Genomic DNA, 25,208 nt, shown 5'->3' with positions numbered 1-25,208 from the left:
TGTATGCGAAGTTATGCCTCACTTTACTCTTATTTACCTTTTCTCTCTTAATACACTTTCCTTTGTTTTTATGAGAGACCCCTTGGGAACTCCTCACAATCCTGTTTCTAACACCCTGAACAATTTGGCATCTTCAGCTCAAAACAACAGACAATTAACTACCTGTGGAAATTTCCTGTGTTTCACTACAGCAAATTAAGATGGCGTGTCCTCAAAGACAGTCTGTTTTGGTAGACAATGGTAATATACCTGAGACACACATCCCCAAGAGCTGTTGAATAAATAACATCAGTATCCAAGCTTTGGTCCACAGGCAGAACAACCATATCTTTCCACCCAAGCAACAGTGTCACAGCTGAAAGGCGCCAGAAGCAACTAGGTACTTCTTTCACACACAACACACACTGCCTGTCTCTCTAAAGCTTGCATGCTGTTTTGTGAGATCAATGTGAAGATGATCAAAAGGTATGGATTTAATGTGAACTTGGGTTTTTTTTGTGGGTCAGCATGGATAATGTCTGGGACTGGGTAGAGGAGGAATGGTGGAGACTGCCTCCCTAGCCTGACCCCTCCAGAGGCAGATCAGGGGGGAAGTTGGGAAATAATGGAAGAGGAGGAGACAGGACTGGAACGGCAGCTGGCTGACATGGTGTATTTAGAAACCATTCCAGACCTCTCATCTCCCATAACTTGGCGAGCTTTAATAGTTGGAGACCAAAGAGCTCAAAGACAGAGGGCACCTAGCAGCACTGCAAACTCACCATTGTGGTGAGCCTTCTGCTGGATGGATTGACCCCTTGCATGCTGTTCAGGTAAAGAAATGGAAACCTTTACTAAGGCAAAGTAGATTGGAGTGAGAAACACAAAGGGATGCCTCTCTTCACAAGAGATAAGATTATGGGGAGGAAATGTTGATACACCATTATAAATTATCCTATGTGTGAGAGAAGGAAGAAATAATTACTATTATTTACTTACCTTTCTATTTGTACCATTTCTACCCCAGAGGGCCCAGAAAAGCTTACAGATCAACACCACCAGCACAAGAGAGGATCTGCCAGAACGGAAGTAACAAGTATTCAGTTATTCCATAATCTGACATACCATTCTGATAACAGTGGAGCAACTTTTCTTCTAGTTTCCACCTATACATGTTTTAGCAGATGTAGGTGAGTTTAGTATACTTGGCAAGTGCCTTGGCTCAATGACAGAGCAGCTGCTTGACATGTAGCGGGACCCAGGTTCAAGCCATAAAATCTTCAGTTAGGACTTGGAGAGAGAGAACCCTGACTGAAAACCTCAAGAGCTGCTTCAAAACAGTGTGGACAATACTGAGGAAGATGAACCAGTGGCCTGTCTTGGTAGAAGGCATCTCTCCATATGATTTTATTCCTAATAATTCAAGATCAGTGTTATTAATCAAATCCTTAAGATTACATAATAACACTATTTTGGTCCCAGCCTAGAATACACTGGTATCTTGACTACCAACATTTGTTTTTAAGTTTCACTGTGTTTATCCTTGTGTTATTGACAACGGTATCATGTACACCACTTAGTGAGTGTTTGTGATAGCACTTCTCTCATTCAAGATGGAGTTGGCCAATGGCAGCACAGTTGAGGAATTCATTTTGCTGGGCTTTCAAATTGGGCAGCAGAAGCGGCACTTGCTCCTTGCCATTTTTGCTGTGCTCTACATTCTGACTTTGGCTGAGAACATCACCATAATCACGCTGGTCCATGCAGATGTCCAATTGGCCCGGCTACCCATGTACATCCTGTTGAGCAATTTCTCCTGGCTAGAGATATGCTACGTCTCCACCACTGTGCCCCGTATGCTCTTTGACCTGGCATTCCCATGTGACGTCATCTCCTTCTATGAGTGCTTCCTTCAGTTCTACATCTTCTTCTCTCTTGGCCACACAGAGTGCTTCTTCCTGTCAGCCATGGCTTTGGATCGGTACTTGGCTATCTGCCACCCACTGCGTTACCCACAAATGATGTCCCACAAGTCCTGCTATGTCCTGGTGGCCACTTGTTGGGGTTCTGGCTTTCTATGGCACATTGGTCCAGTTATTTTGATCTCCAAGTTGTCCTTCTGTGGCCCCAACATCATTGACCACTTCGTGTGTGATCCGGGGCCAATTCTCTCACTGGCTTGCCCTCCTGTCGGAAATATTCCCATTATCTGCCAGTTTTCTGTGGATGGTCTCATTGTTCTAGGCAATCTGTTCTTTGTTGTGCTATCCTATGGTGCTGTGATTCTCACACTGATGAAGTCTTCTAGAAGAGGCAGTCGGATGAAAGCCTTCTCCACCATATCCTTCCACCTAGTGGTGGTCACCCTTTTCTATGGCACGGTGGCTGGGATGTATGTAGTTCCAAGTGGAGAAAGTCAAACACATGTTACTAAAGTAGTAACACTGTTCTTTACTGCAATTACACCATTTCTGAATCCTTTGATCTATTGTTTGAGGAATAATCAGGTGAAGGAGGCAATGGGCAGGTTGCAGAGGAGGAAGATAGGACTGGTGAAGAGAAAGCTGATTGTGTAAAAGCATCCTTAGCCGTTTTAGGACTATGATTAAGGGAAGACTCTATGGCTCCAACATCAGCCAACCTTTCACTCTACCCACCCCAACCTACTGCTCTTCTGTCTCTCAAAAGCTTGCATGCTGTTTTGTGAGATCAATGTGAAGCTTAACAAAAGGTATGGATTTAATGTGAACTTGGGGGTTTTTTTGTGGGTGAGCATGGATGATGTCTGGGACTGGGTAGAGGAGGAATGGTGGAGACTGCCTCCCTATCCTGACCCCGCCAGAGGCAGATTAGGGGGAAAGTTGGGAAATAATGGAAGAGGAGGAGACAGGACTGTAACGGCAGCTGGCTGACATGGTGTATTTAGAAACCATTCCAGACCCCTCATCTCCCATAACCTGGCGAGCCTTAAAAGTTGGAGACCAAAGAGCTCAAAGACAGAGGGCACCTAGCAGCACCAGTAGAAGTGACAAATGAGGAAGTGGCAGAGACGAGGGTGGGGTGGGGGTGGACAATGCCATTGTCCAAGTGGCTGGATTATGTAGCCTCTCTCTGTAATATTTAAATAAAAAAGGACGGTAAGAAACTTTTCCTTGTCTTTATACTTTCTTGGGCAAGCAGCTGGGAGCCACTGACAGCATCCTGACAGACACATTGACTTTTTGCAAGAAAAAGGAGAGAAGGAATATTGAAAACAAACAACAAACCAAGATATCCAGCCCTGCAATGAGAGAGATAATGATCAGATGTTTACAATTTGGACAAGAATGGTCTATTCCATTCCCTATCTCTATTCCACTGAAACAGTTGGTCAACATTTCATGCCTATTGACCAATTCTTTCACTTCTCTCCACTGCCAAAAACTATACTCTTCTCCTATCCTATCACTTTCACTATTCCAAGCACATTTTCTCCTTCTCCCAACCTGACACATACTTTAATTCCATAAAAAATTCCTTCCAGTAGCACCTTAAAGACCAACTAAGTTAGTTCTTGGTATGAGCTTTCGTGTGCATGCACACTTCTTCAGATACACATTCACATGTTAGACTTTGCCTTGATTACTCTAATATTGCTACATATACATACAATATCATATACACAACCACCAAAACCCTACAGAGGGTTCCTTAACATTTTGTTTGTTTTCTAAAGGTTTTATACTTCCTCAGGCCTACCAATACCCCCTGTTATGCATGAGCCCCTATACATTTAAGTCCAGTCAAAGGCGACTATGGGATACAGTGCTCATCTTGCTTTTCAGGTTGAGGGAGGTGGCGTTTGTCTACACACAGCTTTCTGGGTCATGGGACCAGCATGACTAAACCACTTCTGGTGTAATGGAACACTATGACGGAAGCCAGAGCACGTGGAAATGCCACAGTGGTACCTTTTTATCTACTTGCACTGGAGTGCTTTCAAACAGCTAGGTTGGCAGAAGCTGGGACAAAGCAACAGGAGCACACTCCGTCACATGGATTCGAACTGCCGACCTTCTGATCACAAGCCCAAGAGAGGCTCAGTGGTTTAGACCACAGCACCACCTGCATCCCTCCTCTGCATGATCCATTCCATGTTGGTTGTATAAGCAGCAGAAACAGCCATGACTGGAAGTAATGTGGGGGGCGGTCACAAAAATGTGACATGTAGATGATGGTGGAAGCCTTCAAAGCTCTCCCTTATCAGTTAGCAAGTATCCCAGAGTGAGTGGGGGGGGGGGGTTGGCTTGGCAGGGGTGCAAATCAAGGGGTCGGTGCCAGCTGAAATCAGTGAGTGGGTGAGCGGTTGTCCCACTTCTTTCCCTTGGGAAAACCTGCTTTTCCCCCCACTGAATCAGAGAAAACGTCAGTCAGGTTTTCCGCAGATTGACGTACACTCTGATTCAGTGGGCAGGAGCTGGATTCCCTGGGGTAAGCAGTGAGACAAGTGGGGAAATGCTCGGATCCATACCTAGAAAGCAGAGGACAAGCAGAAAACCTTATGGACCTGAGCTTTCTAGACATGGGCCAATGAAAGTATCGGTGAGTCCATCATCATGTTCATCAATTTCAATGCATTTTCCCTGACTAGGAATAGCATTGGATATAAAGCCCTTCACACTCACGTCTTCCATATCCAGCTCTCCATTTCTCCCTCTCCCAGTTACCATAACACTTTTCTTTCCCCCTTTTTCTTTCCTCACAACATCCTGTGAGCACTGGGCATGTTCAGGAATCATGTGGCTATTTTGGGGGACCCCCCTCCCCAATTAGGGTGTATTAGGAGAAATACTCCCAGAGAGCGATGATTACTTTTAACAGAATTTCTTTGTTTCCCTTTTTCTTTAAAAAGGAAAACCACAAAAAGCTTTGGAAATGTTAACTGAATTTAAGATTGGAAAAATGACAAACCAAACATGACAAATTTGTCCATCCTTACATGTAGTCCTTTCCAAAGGGAGGAGGGAAGAGTAGAAGAATATTAGCTCTCCCTCCATCAAATTGCCCTTCCTTTTCAAAACCATTGCCTTATTTATCTCAATCCCACCTCCCTCCCCAAAAATTCTGGCTCACATCAGTAATAGACCATCTCTTATTATTTGCTGGTTCTGTGTAAAGTTCACTTCTCCCCAATATCCACACTAAAGCACAAAGTGTTTTCCCAAACACACATTAGATGGGTGATGAACATGCTTTTAAACAAACAAACAAACAAACAAACAAACAAACAAACAAACAAACAAACAAACAAACAGAAGATTCCTGATGCAGTTGGACGGGGATAACAGGACTGCCATATTCCTAATGCTGCTAGCCTCCAGCTCCCATCAACCCCAACCAGCATGGCCAAAGTCCAGGGATGATGGGAGTCCAGGAACAGCTGGAGGTCCACAGTTTAGCCAACCTTGCAGTAAAAGAAGGAAATACAGTGGTACCTTGGGTTAAGAACTTAATTTGTTCTGGAGGTCCGTTCTTAACCTGAAACTGTTCTTAACCTGAAGTACCACTTTAGCTATTGGGGCCTCCCGCTGCCGCCGCGCCACCGTTGTGCGATTTCTGTTCTCAACCTGAAGCAAAGTTCTTAACCCGAGGTACTATTTCTGGGTTAGCGGAATCTGTAACCTGAAGCGTCTGTAACCTGAAGCATCTTTAACCTGAGGTACCACTGTAAAAGAAAGTCAGTCAAGTGCCTCTATCAGCTTGAGACTCCATAACACACTATATCCATTTGGTTGTTCTAATAAACCCCTTTGCAGAACCCAGGAAAACACCAATTACCCGAGGAGGCTCTCTAGTGCTTCAGAGGGAGGCAATCAGTCTCCAAAGAGCTGTTGTTTTGGTGGATACTAATGACATTGTTCTTGAAGGACTCATTTCCATGAGCCACCATATATATATATCAGATGCATTCGACCTTTGTTCTGTGCACAGGCCCATTCATTCTTCTTGCCAAGTCCCACTGTAAAACACGTGGAACAACATACTCCTCTTGGTTTGTGACACAACATATATGAGATGCCTTCAGGGTGGTGGATCTTCACATGGAAAGCTACTGAGGTGCCAAATAAGTCAAATGGGGGAAGAGGTAAGAATATTAGAAGGATGGATCTGAATAGATGCAGCCATTGGCCAGATTGGGCCAGTAAGAGGGGTTTGGATTTGATATCCTGCCTTTCACTCCCTTTAAGGAGTCTCAAAGCGGCTAACATTCTCCTTTCCCTTACTCCCCCACAACAAACACTCTGTGAGGTGAGTGAGGCTGAGAGACTTCAGAGAAGTGTGACTAGCCCACGGTCACCCAGCAGCTGCATGTGGAGGAGCGGAGACGCGAACCCGGTTCCCCAGATTACGAGACTACCGCTCTTAACCACTACACCATATTTGATTCAGCATAGCAAACCTCTTCACTCACTGTTCCTTTGATCTTCCTCCGATCTTATTTTGCAACTGTTTGTTTTTCGTGAGTTTGTTCCAGTATGGGAAACTTGGTAGCTGTTTCTGTATTGTGTTGTGGAGAAACAAAATAAGTCCTACTGTAATAATCTGTGCTTGCTTCCAAGCAAAGGCTGTTCCATACCTGTGTATTTTTGAAACCGTTTGTCCAAGATGCTTAGAAGAGTGCAGGGTACAAGGGGAACATGTTATTATCAAGCATAAAAGGATAAGAACACAAGACAAGCTTGCTGGATAAGGCCATGGCCTCTCTGGTGCAGCACCATTTTCCCACAGTGGCTGAGAAGACTCCTGTGGGAAGCCTGTAAGCTGGACATGAGTGCAGCAGCACTCTGCCCACCTGCAGTTGCCAGAAACCGGCATTCACAGCCATAATGCCTTTGACAATGGAAGTAGAATGCAGCTATTGTGGCTGGTAGCTGTTGATAGCCTTGTTGTTGTTGTTGTTGTTGTTTAGTCGTTTAGTCGTGTCCGATTCTTCATGACCCCATGGACCAGAGCACGCCAGGCATTCCTGTCTTCCACTGCCTCCCACAGTTTGGTCAAACTCATGCTGGTAGCTTCGAGAACACTGTCCAACCATCTCGTCCTCTGTCGTCCCCTTCTCCTTGTGCCCTCCATCTTTCCCAACATCAGGGTCTTTTCCAGGGCGTCTTCTCTTCTCATGAGGTGGCCAAAGTATTGGAGCCTCAGCTTCAGGATCTGTCCTTCCACTGAGCACTCAGGGCTGATTTCCTTAAGAATGGATAGCCTTGTTGATAGCCTTGTCCTCCACTAATTGGTCTAATTTTCTTTTAAAGGGGTATAGTTTGGTGGCCATCATTGCCTTCTGTAGGAGTGGCCATAGCTGTCAATGTTTCCCTTTTTAAAAGGGAAATTCCCTTATTCCGAATAGGATTCCTCACAAGAAAAGGGAAAAGTTGACAGCTATGGGAGTGAGTTCCACAGTTGAATTATGTTTTATGTAGGGTGTGGATCAGTTGTTACTTGGAAGTGACACAAATCAATACAGCAGGACTTAGTTTTGCAAAAGCATGCATAGTTTTACATTGCACACCAGGCAGCAGCTTCGTACTTTGTTAAGAATGACTCTTAAACAGGCAAAGACTCACAGCTGTGATAGGCAGGAAGGCAGATGTTACTTCCTTTTGGTATATGTAAATCTCTCTGTCATGTTATGTAAATCTTTCTGTTAGGGTGAGACTGTCTTTCCAGAGTGGTGCTTACTCTGGTTATCTCCTGCTTGGACTACTGCAATGCGCTCTACGTGGGGCTATCTTTGAAGGTGACCTGGAAACTACAACTAATCCAGAATGTGGCAGCTAGACTGGTGACAGAGTGGCCGCTGAGACCATATAACACTGATCCTGAAAGACCTTCATTGACTCCCAGTATGTTTTCGAGCACAATTCAAAGTGTTGGTGCTGAACTTTAAAACCCTCACCGGCATCGGCCCAGTATACTTGAAGGAGCATCTCCACCCCCATCATTTAGCCCGGACACTGAGGCCCAGCTCCAAGGGCCTTCTGGCAGTTCCCTCACTGCAAGAAGTGAGGTTACAGAGAACCAGGCAGAATGCCTTCTCAGCAGTGGTGCCCTCCCTGTGGAATGTTCTCTCACCAGATGTTAAGGAGATAAAGAACTATGCAACTTTTAGAAGACGTCTGAAGGCAGCCCTGTTTAGGGAAGCTTTGAATGTTTGATGTTTTATTGTGTTTTTAATATTATTTTGGGAGCTGCCTAGAGTGGCTGGGGAAGCCCAGCCAGATTATTCAATTGACGATGGAACTGGCCAATGAAACTGAAGTAACAGAATTCATTTTGCTGGGATTTGGAGGTGGACAGGTGAAGCGTTTGCTGCTGCTCCTTTTTTTGACTGTTCTTTATGTGCTCACTTTGGCTGAGAATCTGACCATTATCACACTGGTGGTTCTAGACTCGCACTTGTCACGACTTCCCATGTATCTCCTTCTAAGCACCTTCTCCTGGCTGGAGATGTGCTACATGAGTGCCACTGTACCCCGCATGCTCTTTGATCTGGTGTCCCCTCATGGGACGATCTCTTTCCAGGCTTGCTTCTTCCAGTTCTACATCTTTTTCTCTCTTGGTGCAACAGAATGTTTATTCCTCTCAGCCATGGCATTGGACAGGTACTTGGCCATATGCCACCCACTGCGCTACCCACAAATCATGTCCCAGGATGCCTGCTGTGCTCTGATGGCTGCTTGCTGGATCCTTGGCTTCCTGTGGAACATTGTCCCAGTAACTGTGATCTCCAGGATGTCCTTCTGTGGATCCAACATCATCAACCATTTGTTGTGTGATCCTGGGCCACTCCTGTCTCTTGCCTGCCCCCCACTTGGAAATGCTCCTCTCATCCACCAGGTTTTTGTGAATGTTATGGTTTTAGGCAACTTATTTTGCATTCTGTTGTCCTATGGCACTGTGGTTTTCACACTGATGAAAACCTCTAACCAAGGCAGTCGTAGGAAGGCTTTCTCCACCGTATCGTTCCATCTAGTAGTGGTGAGTATTTTCTATGGTTCTGTGGCAGGAGTATACTTAGCTGCTCCAGGTGGAGAAAGCCACTCAGATGTGACAAAGGCAGCAACACTCTTCTACACTGCTATCACACCTTTCCTCAATCCTCTGATCTATTCTCTGAGGAATGATCAGATGAAAGAGACTGCGGGGAGGTTGTTGAAGAGATTGGAAAAATGGAAGTGTATTTAAAAACACGGATAGCATGAAAATGTTGCAAAGCAAAAACAGAAATGAGTCTTCCTACTGGTGCAAAACCTGCGTATCAGAGAGAGGGCAAGCCTAGAACCACGATGCATTGGGAGGTTTATCACTTGCATTGCTTTGTTTGTTTTACATCAAGGAGCATTCATAAATGGTATACCCTACCTTCATTCTGAAGTGGCATAATCCATCCTGCCACCTGAAATTTTATCACCTCATTTTCCTGCAGGAAGAGACCAGGACTCAAAGTGGGGACAGAGGTAGAGCAGATTCTGATGTTTACCCTGTAGCCTACAAGGACATCTGCTGTCAGCATCTGAATTTCAGACACAAATGTTAACTAGGCAGAAACTCTGAGAGAATGTATTATGCATCTTTCCCTCCAATGCTGAAATTGGGATGGGCCATTCTAATTATTTTGTATCCAAATCACACACACCTCAACAAACAAAAGAGAGGAATCTGCATATCTGGGACATGTAGAAGTACCGTAAGTAAAATTCATTGGGGGTGGCGGGTAGAGGAGAAACTCTCCCTCCAAAAGAGGGCAGGGGATTCTGGTTTGAGGAATGTCTGACTGAGGTGCTCCCCTGCTAGTTCCCTGCTAGTGAAGAGGGATAAGAGATTGTCAGTCTGACTATCTAATCCCCACCCCCTCAGAATTAGCATGCCCTCAGATGTTCTGAAGAGGCACCTGTCATTTGTCCTGGGGAAAAGAGAATATTTCTGAGGGACGTGAAGGAACCCAGAACAAGGATTGTTTCATCAGCTTGACACTGCACAAACCACTTTTTAATTAAAAAGCTTCAGGTCTGCACCCTCAGTCTTTTAATTATTATAGAAATAGGGAAATAAATGTTAATTGGGCAAATTGTCTGGCAATTAAACACTACAAAGGTGATAATTTATTTTTTGATGGTTGTAAAGTAGATTAATCTTACAGGTTGGAATTCTTCTCAGGAAGCACAAGTGCTTGATTACTTAGATTACAAAATGACCTATAACTCTTGACAACTTTTTATTTCTTGCTTTTTATTCTCTTATTTTTACTCTTCTTTTTTCTTTTTTAGATTAGATTGGTTTTTATTGTATTTTATGTTGAAAACTTTAAATTAAGATACTTTGGGGAAAAGTGCCGTTTGACCTATAAAGCCTTAAATGACTCAGGATAGTAATACCTCAAGGATCGAATCTCTCCATATGAACCAATCTGGACCCTGCTATCATCATCTGAGGCTTTTCCCTTGAGAAAGTGACAGCGCAAGACTGCAATGTCTCTCCTTTTGTAAAATGCTCTCCCCAGGGAAGCCTGCCTGGCAACTTCATTACATATCTTTAGGCACAAGAAAAAGATGTTTCTCTATAACCAGGTTATTGACTGATGTTTATTATATACTTTGTGTTCTCATTTTGTGTTTTTCTGTTGTGCATTTTTCTGTAATCTTTGGATGAAGGGCGGTATAAAAATTAAATAAAGAGCTGTAATAATAAAATGAAATGCTTTAATGGGATTATCCTAAGTGAGTACATGGAAACCATGGCCCATTCTCTAACAGAAGCTTTCTGTGAATTTGGAGGGTATGTCACTCATTACTAATAAAAGACTTTTGAATTGAGTTAGGTCAGCTAGACTGATACTTTGTTGTCCTAATTAACTGTCCCTTGGTATTCAGTTCAGGCCTCAGTAAAATGATATAGCATTTGGGAAAAAAGATGCACCCCAGTAACCCCAAACTGGAGGCCAAGATGGAGAAGATCTCCACAGCCACCATGTATTTTCCTTTTGTGCTCAGGTAGGTTGGGACAAAGGACAACCAAACACTGCAGAAGACCAGCATGCTGAATGTAATGAACTTGGCTTCATTAAAGCTGTCAGGCAACCTCCGAGCAAGAAAAGCCACAATAAAGCTGACAGAAGCCAAGAAGCCCATGTAGCCCAGCACAAAATAAAACATAAGGACTGAACCCTCATTACAGAGCAGAACCATTTCTTGGATCATTGTATGCATGTCTAAATCGGGGAACGGGGGAGAAGTTGCCAGCCACACAGTACAAATGGTGGCTTGAATAAGAAAGCAGGAAAGGACAATGGAGTTGGACAATGGTTTTCCCACCCACCTTCTCATCTTGGAGCCTGGCTTGGTGGCCATGAAAGCCAGAACCACAATGATGGTTTTGGCCAATATGCAAGAAACTGCTACAGAGAAGATCATACCAAAAGCACTTTGTCGAAGGAGGCATGTCAGTGCTCCAGGCTGGCCAATGAAAAGCAAAACACAAAGAAAGGAAAGCAAGAGGGAGACGAGGAGAGTGTAAGTGAGGTTCCGGTTGTTGGCCTTGACTATGGGAGTATCCATGTGCTTCAGGAATATTCCAAGGACCAAAGCAGTGAGGAGAGAAAAGGAGAGAGCCAAAGAGGACAAAATTATGCCCAAAGGTTCTCCATAAGACAAGAAAGTTATTCGTTTTGGAAGGCATCCATCCTGGAAATGGTTTGGATATTGGTTCCCAAGACATTCAAAGCAAACATCCATGTCTGAAAAAGACAAGACAGAATTAAATACGTGGAAATCCATTCTGCGATGCTTGGCAGAATTTATGTACTGTAGAGCCTTGAATTATGATGCTGAGAACAGTTGTAAAAGAGATATCCTCATATTTAGAGATAATATTCAGCTTTGATTGCCAAGCAATCCACATCCTGGGCCAATGTTAAGAGGGTAGCAGTCTACAGGTCTGAGTTTTTATTCTGAACATTCCACTATCTGGCTAGCTGGTTTGCCAGCGATTTCCATTCCGAGGGAGTGTAATAGCCTGACCTCTGTTAATGGTGGTACATAGCTGACAACACATGAGACCTTTGTTAGCATGCCAACACTGGGTAGTCCTCTATTACCGATCCAGATTACTAATTTACAGACCCCTCAACACAGGTCAAGATTATTAAAGGAACAGCCCGAACACTTCTATTCCAGCTTGATGATTGAGGTCATCCATAGGAGGATTGCTTATCCTGAGTTATTGGGACCACATCTTTATTGTTATTGGACCTAGTCCTTTGGAATATTCTTTCCATAGTGAATCAGAAGGCATCTTCTATAGTAAACTTTAGGCACCTGAAACCTTTTTTTAATGCTAAGCATATGGAGACAATTAAGAAAATTAAGAAAATATATTCCATAGGAATTAGCTGGAGATCTGCTCTTATGTTGCTTTTTAAACCCTTCCCTGGCACAATGGATTAGTGCATTTGGCTGTTAACTAAAAGATTGGGAATTTGAGCCATTGTTTATATACTTGCATTTTTTGTGTGTCTGTATGTGCATGTCTGTCTCTGTGCTTTTTGTTGTTGTTGTAAACTAATTTGAAATTTTTAATGAATTTGTGCTATGCAAGTGGTTTTTATGAATAAATACAGAAATAACATGCCTGGTTCTGATAAAATTCCTACCCAATCCCACCTCTCCCATGTTATTCAGATTTGTACACCAAATACAAATCTCAGTGGTGATAACAAGCAATATCCTGATATAGCTTTTGAAGAGTTCACAGTTTATCTCCTACCCTTCTGGTTTGAGATCTTTCCTTCTGGACACGGAAGACAATCATAGCAGCAAGAAGGCTTTCCTTCCTTCTTGGTCCGACTGTAACCTAAATGGCAGTTCTCATTGCACACAGAAGGAGGTGGTGTCTGTACATAAATAAAAGAAGATAATAGTTTCAGGGATTGTATCTCCCTGGCACAGCAAAGGCGGTGAAATCCACAGTTTAGAAATACAACAATAATATAGGAAAATGCATTTTCCTCCAGAGCGCACCTTTTATGTAGACAGAACGAGAGAGAAACCTATAATGTAATGTTAATGTTTTGTTGGAAATGTATAAGAATGGGAAACAGAAGATGAACAAGTGAAATCTTCAATGATATACTGGGCAATGGATTTTGGTTATAATATTGAGATAGAGGCATGGGAGTGATTGTGAATAATGAAACAAAGTTTACAGCTATTTATAATGTGAGGGAAGATTATATTAAAATGATATAACACCCAATAGACTTTCAAAAATGTACAAATCTGAATCTAGTATCTGTTGGAAATGTAAAGAAAAAGAAGACACCTTTTTCCATATGTGGTGGATTCGTAGTAAGGCAAAAGCCTACAGGGAAATAATATATAATGAGTTAAAAAAATGTTTAAGTTAACCTTTATTAAGCTTTTCTTTTGGGAATACAGTGGTACTTCGGTTTATAAACTTAAACCATTTCGGAAGTCCGTTATTAAACCGAAACCATTATTAAACCGAGGCATGCTTTCTCTAATGCGGCCTCCAACTGCTGGGGCCCTTCCACTGCTGGGCTTCCGTTCATAGACCAAGGTAAAGTTGACAAACTGCAACACTACTTCCGGATTTGTGAAGTTCATAATCCGAATAGTTCGTTAACAGGACTCTTCGTAAACTGAGGTACCACTGTAATGGGATTAGAGTTACCTAATATATTTATGTATGTGACCACTGCTGCCAGAATGTTATATGCCCAAAGATGGGAAGAAGAAAATGTCCCAACAAAAGAAGAAGGGTTACAGAAACTAATGGACTATGCAGAAATGGCAAAATTTACAGGAAGAATAAGAAATCAAGAAGATTAAGTTCTTAAGACAGAATGGAATTTATTTATAGTATATTTACAAAGTTATTGTAAACAAATTAAGACAGTAGCAGGGTTAATGTAAACAACGTGCAATAAAAACATGAAGAAGAAGAAGAAGTAGAAGAAGAAGACGACACAGTGGATAAATAACAAATTGGTATAATTTGCATATGCAATAAACTAAAATATAAACAAGGTACCACAGAAAAAGGGAAGTGGAGTTGAAATAAGAGAGTGACTGTCTGTGATGTATTTTTATTTTTATTTTGTCAATTGTAAAAATTTAGAAATAAAATTATATATAAAGAGAGAGAGAGAGCAAGAGAGAGAGAGCAAGAGAGCAAGAGAGAGAAACATAACCTTAGTCCCTTGCTTCAATGGCCTGTCTGTTTAAAACACTGTCAGGTGTTGATTGTCCTAATTCTCTGTGATTCATACAATATTTAAATATATCTTGCTTCCAGTGTTAACTCCCCCCCCCCATTATATGTTTCAGCTTTAATATTTGTTTTCGATGGTGACCTTTGCTTGGTCTAAACATATTAATTTGCATGTTGCATTCCTGTGAGCATTATCTTACAATATCACTACCTTAGAGACCAAAATCATGAAGCAATATTTCTTGAACTTTTTCCAGAACACTGGAGGTCCTCCAGTTATAGGCATCCTCCATGCCTGCTTTTTTAAAAGATTACTTTTTAAAATTATATTACTAATATAGTAATGATTCAGTCATTATTCGGCTTAATTATTTTGATTCAAGTACGCATTTCAGTGCATAGGTTCATGTTCCCAGGGGTTTTCAGCTGTTTGTTCATCTCCCAAAGTTCCCTGCCATGTTTTCAATAACTGCTTTGGAGGGTTATTTAGGCTGGTGAAATGGCTCCAGATAAGTGCAATGGCAATGGGTCTTCTAACCAAGTCTATATGGATGTTCTACCAAATCTAAACATGACTTGAGGGAACATCAGATTTAACATTGAGGAAAGGGCGGAAGATACTATAAAATGGGACTTACCTGGTTGAAGTTGCTGGGCCATATGATGGCATCATCATGAATCCTGAGCCCCTTTTCTTGGTGAATCTGTGGGTCCACTTTTCCAACTTTGATTCTAAGAAAGGACTCATTTGGGAATGTGACCCAGTTGATAATATCAAAGCCAGCTACTAATGCTCCCTTTTGGTCAAAGGAAATTTCTTCTCCAGCACTATTGTTGAAGGAGACACTTCTCAGAAAGTGTTGGAGCTAAATTTGGGGTAGGGAACTATAGTGAAGATCTACAAAAGGATTCCTTACTAGATAATTGAGATTACAGTTCACTTCTGAGACCTTTGGTTTATAATTTATTTAAACTTTATCAACTGACCAATAGGGCTATCCTAAATAATAATAAATAATAATAAAAAACTTTAATTTATATCCTGCCCTCCCTGACCAAAGTCGGGCTCAGGGTGGCTAACATCAAATATATAACACAGGTATAAAATCAAACAATAATTAATGAAAAACAGGTCAGAATCAAATTAACGTCTAATTGGATGGCTTCCCGCAGGGTTAGGGTTGGGAACTGTAAGTGCTCATTAAACACACAAAGGTGTCTGCACATAAATACAAGAAAATAATAGTTTCAGGCTTTGCATTGGTCTTGTCCCAATTAAGTTCAGTCTGCCAACTCACTTCCACACCATTGTCAACACCAAACACAGAGATGTCTGTGAATATATGTTCTCTCCAGGCCTCTCTGCTCTAGGCTGCTTCTCCTAAACCATACCTATGTGCTCAAAGCTGATGTCCAATGTGATGTGCACTGCTGGTTTGTGATGTGGGATAGTGTTTCAGCTAGGTGAAGAGGGAAGTGCAGAGAATGTAGACACCTACCTTAATCTGTTCCTTAAGGAATGTGTCTCAGGCAAGCTGACAAGGGGAAACATGGTTGGGGTCTGGAAGGCATCTTTAGATGCACAGAACTCACATGAAGAGTTTGTGCTGCTAAGTAGGAATGAGATCAGCTTGGAATCCTAAGCATGGGATTAGAAGTTAGGGGCCCACAAATGGCCATTTCAGGATTGTTTGGGGAAAGCAAAATCGGAGAATTTTGCGTGGAGAGGGAGACTGAGGAAAGAGTGGAGAGAAATGAAGGAACCAGTGACACATATAGGAGGAACTGGAGACAACCAGTAGAAACCCCTTTAAGGTGAATTGGACATGACCCCCAGTGTCAAACTGGAATGTACAAAAATTAAGAGAGTCGTTCTGGAACATTCATAGAGAGAGAAACCTTTAGTTCCTTGCATATATGCCGACTGATCTCACTAGTAATAAATGTGCTCAGTGAAGATACAATTTAGGGAATTGCCAGTTTTAATATTGGGGTGCCAAATTCTGGAATCAGCTAGGGTCAGTAGCAAAGCTTCCTAAAAGGGGTGTAAGTGTAGCATGAGAACAATAACTTGCAGAATTCATAACAACCTAATCAGACATAGTGGCACCAAGGATAGGAATGGCACTGTAGAATAAAAACAATATTCCATCCATTAGGTTGGATGGAATTATATTTTCTCAGCAACAAAAGATCTGCTAAACTAGAGGCCACCTTTAGCTGAGTGCAAGAAAAAAATATTCCATATTTTCCCCTGTATAATACGAGGTCTTTTGATTTAAAAAAATAAAAATAAAAATTGGGGGTCATCTTGTACATGGAACATGGGCATCCGGGGGATATTAAAAAAAATATTTAGGCATATGTCCTGGATTTTGGCTTGGGCAGGCTGAGGCAGTCCCTCCTGCTGCCGTCCCCCCTTTCTCTCCCCCCTCCGGGTTGCATGCTGGCGACTGGCTCACCTCCTGAAGCTCCCACTGGCTCGACCACCAGAGCAAGAGCAGCTGCCAGCATTGCTGCTGAGAGCTGCCTCAGCTACCTCTCCTTGCCCTTTTTATTTCCCCCTCTTCCTCTCTCAAACCCCCACCCTGTCCCCAGTCCGCTGAACACCTTTCTCAGCTCAGTTTGCTCAATGGCGTGGCCTGGCGCATTTGGGCGCTGCCTTCCTCCAGCTCTACCTCAGTATCCTGCTTGGGAGTGTCCTTCTTCTTGCTTCCCTGCAGGAGCAGCTGCCACTGAGAGGGAACATGAGGTGCCCCAGCCGCTGCCGTTGCTTCTGCACCACATTGCGCTGCATGCACCTCATGCTGGAAACTTTGAAGGCGATTGGCACCCAAAGGACAAATCGGCGACCACAGATCATCCAGATTCTCACTTCTATTTTGGGTTTTCTTAATTTGGGATTCAATAAAGTAAGGGTAGTCTTATACATGGGGGCCTCTTATACATGGAAAAATAAGGTAAAACTTTTTCATTAATGGGATCAGAATTGTACCTGCCATGTTTCTTGGTTCAGATAGTCCAACGTCATTCCATTTACCATTGCTCCAATTTTGAACCTGGAGCATTGCATGGTATGCAAAGCATGTGCCACGGTATATAGAGCATTGTAGACACTGTAGCTTTGGGCAGTCATGCTCATTTCAAAAACGGAACCAGGAAGGCTGTCAACCTTCTCCTCCCCAGTGCATGATTCCTCAAGTTCCTTATTTAATGAAGCATTGGAGAAAGAACAGATGAATGCCTGTTCCCAAAAAACCCGGAGAAAGCTGTCATCTCTTTCTGAGGCAGGGTGTCTCATTTGAACAAATTTCTGGAATCCTGCAGGTTCCTTTGAGGCAACTGCCAAGGAGAGAGCACCATGGAGGAAATCAATTTCCCAACTCCTCTGAAAGGGGAATGAGGTGAATTCCATCTGTGCAGTCATTATCCATACTTTTGATGTGGCATTCATTGGTATATCATGTATTTCTGCAACCTTTGGCATCATTCTCAATACCATAATGGTATCAATTTCACCATTAACAACTACAACATTGGCAGTGCTTCCCATAACAACACGGATTGTTTCAGAACCATCAGCCACCATTTCACTGAGCTCTCCAGAAAACTTCAGTTTAGGAAATCTTCCTATAAAATCAAAGCAGATACCCCTCTGGGCAAACATGGGAAGTATATTTTGTACAAATTGCTCTCCAGTATCATCACTCTTAGAAAGTACCCCAATCCACATCCAATTGAAATGCAGCAAAAGCTGGAGTATCCCACTGTACTGATGAGTCCCATCTGGGAACATCCAGTGGGAGAAAAGAGTTTGTACATTGTTTCCAATCATGGGAGAAGAGCCATAGATGAGCTAAAAGTAAGGGCAGCAAATGGTGAGATAAAATGGAAAAGAAAAGTGGTAGCGAATTGTGCTATGACCTATCACCACTTCTTAAAAAACTGCTTCAGGCAGTATCAGGAATCCCTATTCTCTTGAGGCCATAATTGTTTTGTCCTTGAGATCTATGATGCACCTCCAATTTTTAAAGTTGGTGAAGTACACAACATTTCACGTATCAACATTCAAGCTGAAAGATATCATCAAAGATGAGTGTACACATTTTCACCTTTGCCGATGCTCAATGCAAATTTGTTACCTGGGGCATCTTGTACATATGAAGGATGGTGGCCATCTGGAGACGTAAATCTGAGTTTGATCCCCCAATGACAGCTATGGGAATGTTCTCAGCTTCATAATTGTAATTAGGAACAAATCTGCTTTTCCTGGAGAGAACTGCTAGTGAGGCTTGATAGGTCCATCTGGCAATGAAATGGCTATTATAGATGTGGAAGCCCAGTGTGATATTGGGAAGGAGATGTGGGTTTTCATTGATCTCCCTCACAGCAAATGCCAAGGCCAGAATATGCTGGTAGAGTTGTGTCATTGGCCTGTAAAGAGAGTTACATATTGTATAACAGTGCATGTTTAGAGAAATCAATTGCATACCCACAGGCCAAGGAAATTTGTCCAGATAGGTTGGCATGTAGGTAGGGATGTGACTCCTTGTAGAGTCATCTCTTGGCATGGCTTTGAATGCTGTTAAGTAGCATCTCTTTGTACATATGCCTGCAAAACACTCACCTTTCCCCTTACTATTGTTGTCTGAAAAGCTCAGAAAGGGAAAAGTGTTTATATTTTGTACATGTCAAAAATCACACAAAACTGGCATGAATGAATGAATATGAATTCAAATTCCATTGAATGAATGTGAATTTAATCCACTGAAAAATGAAGCATGCATGCGAGAAATCTCAAACACCTAATGGTTGGGGTTTTTTTTACTATTTTATTGGTCAAACATGACTCTAATACCCACATAGTTTGGAAATGAGAAAACAAATCTACCAATGAAATTTGTCCAGATTTGTTGGCATGTGGGTAGGGTTTTGAATGAGCTTAAGTAATCTCTATTATGGAGAAAGCTAGAGAGTTCCAGAAAGACATCTACTTCTGCTTCATTGACTATGCAAAAGCCTTTGACTGTGTCGACAACAGCAAACTATGGCAAGTTCTTAAAGAAATGGGAGTGCCTGATCACCTCATCTGTCTCCTGAGAAATCTCTATGTGGGACAAGAAGCTACAGTTAGAACTGGATATGGAACAACTGATTGGTTCAAAATTGGGAAAGGAGTATGGCAAGGCTGTATATTGTCTCCCTGCTTATTCAACTTATATGCAGAATTCATCATGCGAAAGGCTGGGCTGGATGAATCCCAAGCCGGAATTAAGCTCGCTGGAAGAAATATCAATAACCTCAGATATGCAGATGACACAGCCTTGATGGCAGAAAGTGAGGAAGAATTAAAGAACCTTTTAATGAGGGTGAAAGAGGAGAGCGCAAAATATGGTCTGAAGCTCAACATCAAAAAAATGAAGATCATGGCCACTGGTCCCATCACCTCCTGGCAAATAGAAGGGGAAGAAATGGGGGCAGTGAGAGATTTTACTTTCTTGGGCTCCCTGATCACTGCAGATGGTGACAGCAGTCACGAAATTAAAAGACGTCTTCTCCTTGGGAGAAAGGTGATGGCAAACCTAGACAGCATATTAAAAAGCAGAGACATCACATTGCCAACAAAGGTCCGTATAGTTAAAGCCATGGTTTTCCCAGTAGTGATGTATGGAAGTGAGAGCTGGACCATAAAGAAGGCTGATCGCCGAAGAATTGATGCTTTTGAATTATGGTGCTGAAGGAGACTCTTGAGAGTCCCATGGACTGCAAGAAGATCAAACACATCCATTCTTAAGGAAATTAGCCCTGGGTGCTCACTGGAAGGACAGATCATGAAGCTGAGGCTCCAATACTTTGGCCACCTCATGAGAAGAGAAGACTCCCTGGAAAAGACCCTGATGTTGGGAATAGACAGTGTTCTCGAAGCTACAAACATGAGTCTGACCAGACTGCGGGAGGCAGTAGAAGACAGGAGTGCCTGGTGTGCTCTGGTCCATAGGGTCATGAAGAGTCGGACACGACTAAACGACTAAACAACAACAAGTAATCTCTCTTTGTACAGATGCTTGCAAAACACTCATCTTTCCCCTTACTATTGCTTTCTGAAAAACTCAGAAAGGGAAAAGTGTTTATATTATGTGCATTTCAAAAAATTGCACAAAACTTACATGAATGAATGAATGTGGATTCAAACTCCATTGAATGAATAAGGATTTAATCCACTGACATATGTAGCATGCAGGAGAGAAATCTCAAACACCTAAGTTTTTTTGTTACTATTTTATGACTCTGTTATGACTCTGATACTGTAATTATTTGGTAATGAGAAAACAAATCTACTAATGCAATGTCATATTGGTATGTGGACCTTCTGTGGATATACCACAACAGAATGTGATTTAGGGCCATATTTCAAGTAGGAATGTACTTTTTGTTTGCAGAAAGTAAGCAGCTATTCCTGGCAACCATACTGCAACTAATGATGGTGGTGGTGATAATAATAGTCTGCTTAAATGAGTTGACGGTGCCTGATCACCAAGTCATACAGGCAACATCGAAAGCTGATAAGAAGATCACTTCCAAATATGAGAGATTAACCATTTGTGGCAGGTTTGAGAAAAGCCAAAATGGATTTTCAATATCCAAAGTATTCCATGGGAAATAGCCTGAAAACCCAAGTGAGGTGAAAGTGAATAATCCTGCTTATTGGTTGGCAGATCTTGCACAAAGCATTTTGAGAACATCCCCAGCCCATCATAAGCATCTGAAGTACAGAGAAGTAGAAGTGGGAATCATCACCATCTTCTTAAATCACCACATATCAAATGCAGACATATACTCATGAAGGATTTTAAAAACAATTTATATTGTTATATAATATATATTAGAAACACACAATTCCTTACAACATGTCATCAAATAGTTCAGGAGAGGGAGGTTTGTGGAAGGTTAAGATACTTGAAGCTATATAGATTTGAGACATGATGCCACCAATGATGAAGTCCCCAGATTGATAGTATTGGTGAAGAATTGGAAGTGGATCTCTAATAGAACATAGAGCAATAGGAACCCTGCACATTATCATTCAAATGTTCTTGCTTCAGAAAGTCTCACTGGAATGCACACACAAAAATGGATCTGCTCTGTGTAAAGAAATCAGTGACCAGTCTGAGAGAGCCTTGGATCTAGCATGCACTCTGAAGGGCACAGGGGCTGTTCATTGTGTCCTCCACTTTTAGTTTATCATGTTTATGTGGCTTCTGAAACACCCCTGGGATGAGGAGAAGCAGCAGCAGTGATTATGTTTAATTTGATAATCAGATGGGACGGGAGCTAATGATCAGTTCTGAATTGTAGGTTTTCTATCAGATTTCAAAAGAAAATCATGTTTTCTTTATCATAGCCAAAGCCTCAGGTGGTCTTACTTAGTAGGTAGGAAAAGTTATACTGGGTCTTAGCAGGATTTCCAAGGAAGAAGAGGGTGGACTAAACATCTCCTGTCAACAGTCTTTCAACAGAGATAATAATGTGGTGAAAAATGATAGCCAGGCCATGTTGGTTATCACATTCTGTCTGGGAAAACAGAGAGAACAGGGATGCACCTTTCATTCCCTGGGAAAGCTATATTGGGCGTACCAGATGGGGGTGAGTGACCCACAGCAGAGGAACCTCCATCACGCCCAAACAGTACATAAAAGTACTGGGGGTCAGCCATAGGTAAAACCTCCCTTTCATTAATTACTTTTGAGACTGTTATAGATTACAACTGAAGTGATTTATTTGCTGGTGGAAATTTAAATCTAGAATGTGACCTGTGTGCAATATTAAAAGGCTGAAAGCAAAGAAATAAAAACATGCTTTATTATATTGCAACTGAGAAAGATTAAAAATATGTAAGGGGTGATCTTTGTGTTCTCATTTTGTATTTTTCTGTCAGCTAGACTGATTCTTTGTTTTTCTAATTAACTGTCCCTTGGTATTCAGTTCAGGCCTCAGTAAAATAATATAGCATTTGGGGAAAAAGATGCACCCCAGTAAGCCCAAACTGGAGGCCAAGATGGAGAAGATCTCCACAGCCACCATGTATTTTCCTTTTGTGCTCAGGTAGGTTGGGACAAAGGACAGCCAAACACTGCAAAAGACCAGCATGCTGAATGTAATGAACTTGGCTTCATTAAAGCTGTCAGGCAACCTTCGAGCAAGAAAAGCCACAATAAAGCTGACAGAAGCCAAGAAGCCCATGTAGCCCAGCACAAAGTAAAACATAAGGACCGACCCCTCATTACAGAGCAAAACCATTTCTTGGATCATTGTATGCGTGTCTAAATCGGGGAATGGGGGAGAAGTTGCCAGCCACACAATACAAATGGTGGCTTGAATAAGAAAGCAGGAAAGGACAATGGTGTTGGACAATGGTTTCCCTACCCATCTCCTCATCTTGGATCCTGGCTTGGTGGCCATGAAAGCCAGAACCACAATGATGGTTTTGGCCAATATGCAGGAAACTGCTACAGAGAAGATCATGCCAAAAGCAGTTTGTCGCAGGAGGCATGTCAGTGCTCCAGGCTGGCCAATGAATAGCAAAACACAAAGGAAGGAAAGCAAGAGGGAGATGAGGAGAGTGTAGGTGAGGTTCCGGTTGTTGGCCTTGACTATGGGAGTATCCATGTACTTCAGGAATATTCCAAGGACCAAAGCAGTGAGGAGAGAAAAGGAGAGAGCCAAAGAGGACAAAATTATGCCCAAAGGTTCTCCATAAGACAAGAAAGTTATTCGTTTTGGAAGGCATCCATCCTGGAAATGGTTTGGATATTGGTTCCAAGGACATTCAAAGCAAACATCCATGTCTGAAAAAGACAACACAGAATTAAATATGTGGAAATCCGTTCAGCGATGCTTGGCAGAATTTATGTACTGTAGAGCCTTGAATTATGACGACGATAACAGTTGTAAAAGAGATATCCTCATATTCAGCTTTGATTGCCAAGCAATCCACATCCTGGGCCAGTGTTAAGAGGGTAGCAGTCTACAGGTCTGAGGTTTTATTCCTAACATCCACTATCTGGCTAGCTGGTTTGCCAGCTATTTCCATTCTGAGGGAGTGTGATAGCCTGACCTCTGTTAATGGTGGTACATAGCTGGCAACACATGAGACCTTTGATAGCATGCCAACACTGGGTAGTCCTCTATCACCAAGCCAGATTCACGGTCCCTGTACTAATTTGAAGAGCCCTCAACTGAGGTCAAGGATATTAAAGGAACAGCCCTAACGCTTCTTTTCTAGCTTGATTTTTGAGGTAATCTATAGGTGGTTTGCTTTTCTTGAGGTATTGGGACCAAGTCTTTATTGTTAATGGACCCACTCCTTTGGAATATTTTTTTTCAATAGTGAACCAGAAGGTATCTTCTATAGTAAACTTAGACATCGGAAAACTCTGTTTTCCTGCCAAGCTTATGGAGACCATTAAGAAAAATATATTGTGTAGGAATTATCTGGAAATTGGCTTTATTTAAAAAACCCTCCTCTGGCGCAATGGGTTAATGCATATGGTTGTTAACTAAACGGTTGGAGGATTGAGTCATTGTATATATCCCTCCCATGCTATTCAGATTTATACACCAAATACAAATCTCAGTGGTGATATCAAGCAAAATCCTGATATAGCTTTTGAAGGGTTCACAGTTTATCTCCTACCCTTCTGGTTTGTGATCTTCCCTTCTGGACATGGAAGACAATCATAGCAGCAAGAAGGCTTCCCTTCCTTCTTGGTCCGACTGTAACCTAAATGACAATTCTCATTGCACACAGAAGGAGGTGGTGTCTGTACATAAATAAAAGAAGATAATAGTTTCAGGGAGTGCATCTCCCTGGCACAGCAAAGGTGGTGAAATACACAGTTTAGAAATAGGACAATAATATTTGAAAATTCATTTTATGTAGCTGCAGGTCAGAATGAATTATCAATGGGAACACTGTCTTTACCAATACAGCTCAAAGAAGACACAGAACACCATATTTTGAGAGGAAGGTCATATCTATCAAATATAACAGGTTATATTTGAGGTTCTGCAAATCAAACTGAACTGGTCAATCAAAATAGAGTCTGGATAGGAAGTTTTCTAAGACAGGGAGAGCGGAGCTGAAATGAGAGACTGAGCACTCACACTTTACATTGTGGGTGCCTTTTGCGAGATCACACACAGTGCTTCTATTACCAGAGAACTTACTGGCAACTAGGGACTGGCCTGCCTCTCAGTGTTATTCTTTGGAGGTTCACGCCAAGCCTCAGTAGTCAAGTTACACTGCTGGGAGGTGGGGGCCAGTTTTATAAATAGGGGGTGGAGCCGGCTGCAGCCAGGCAGTTGGCTCAAGAGATTTACCTTCCCTCCCCTCCCTTTGTTTAATGTTTCTTGTTTGCAGGTTAACCCTTTTTCATCCTGTTTAGCGGGCACTGCTACAGTCTATTGACTGGTTGTTGTTGACAAACCAGGAAGAAACAGGTTTTTTTTCTTCCCCATAGCAATTTGTCACAACTTTGGTGGTTTAAGGCCTTGGGTGGAATCCTTTAGTCTTTCCTTCCCTATAATGGGGGGCGGGCGTGAAGTGGTGACTCACCCCCCCTGTGGCGGTGATTCCAGGGTCCCTTCTTTAAAGGGGTTATATAAAGGGTGTTACTGGCCATACACTGAAAGGTTGTCAATGAACTACCCTGCGTGTGGGGATATGGCATGGGCTGCCTGCGTGCACATACGTCTTGCAGTGCACCCCCATATCCCATTTGCCCTAACGAGCCCCAGTTCCTCCTGCTGCGGGGCTGGGAGGGATACACGCACAATACTTAAGCCAAGGTCTTCCTACATTTGAAAGTTGAATAAAGTTGTGGCCAAATTTTAATTCCATAACAGGTTAACAGAGTCTTTATTCCTTCCTGGAGATCCCTGGGGGCTGGAGCTGTCGCTGC

At 42.3% G+C, this 25,208-nt stretch overlaps 3 protein-coding genes across 3 annotated transcripts; 2 read left to right on the top strand and 1 right to left on the bottom strand.

Annotated features, from left to right (window-relative positions):
- Positions 1-1,592: 1,592 nt before the first annotated feature.
- Positions 1,593-2,555, top strand: LOC310692498 (olfactory receptor 11H6-like; the record flags this gene model as incomplete). Its single annotated transcript, XM_083473444.1, has 1 exon — positions 1,593-2,555. The coding sequence occupies one exon, from the start codon at positions 1,593-1,595 to the stop codon at positions 2,553-2,555; it is 963 nt and encodes a 320-aa protein (XP_083329570.1).
- A 5,698-nt stretch (positions 2,556-8,253) lies between these two features.
- On the top strand, positions 8,254-9,204 carry LOC310692497 (olfactory receptor 11H6-like; the record flags this gene model as incomplete). Its single annotated transcript, XM_083473443.1, has 1 exon — positions 8,254-9,204. One exon carries the CDS (start codon positions 8,254-8,256, stop codon positions 9,202-9,204), a length of 951 nt encoding a protein of 316 aa, XP_083329569.1.
- Positions 9,205-10,838: 1,634 nt separating this feature from the next.
- Positions 10,839-18,677, bottom strand: LOC310692496 (vomeronasal type-2 receptor 26-like; the record flags this gene model as incomplete). Its single annotated transcript, XM_083473442.1, has 5 exons — positions 10,839-11,752; positions 12,781-12,907; positions 14,886-15,113; positions 17,243-18,103; positions 18,390-18,677. 5 exons carry the CDS (start codon positions 18,675-18,677, stop codon positions 10,839-10,841), a joined length of 2,418 nt encoding a protein of 805 aa, XP_083329568.1.
- Between the last annotated feature and the right edge of the window lie 6,531 nt (positions 18,678-25,208).

The sequence above is a fragment of the Podarcis liolepis genome (genome assembly GCF_965112155.1).
Source record: "Podarcis liolepis genome assembly, chromosome: 13".
NCBI classification, from domain to species: Eukaryota; Metazoa; Chordata; class Lepidosauria; order Squamata; family Lacertidae; genus Podarcis; species Podarcis liolepis.
This window is presented reverse-complemented; position numbering and strand designations above follow the sequence as displayed.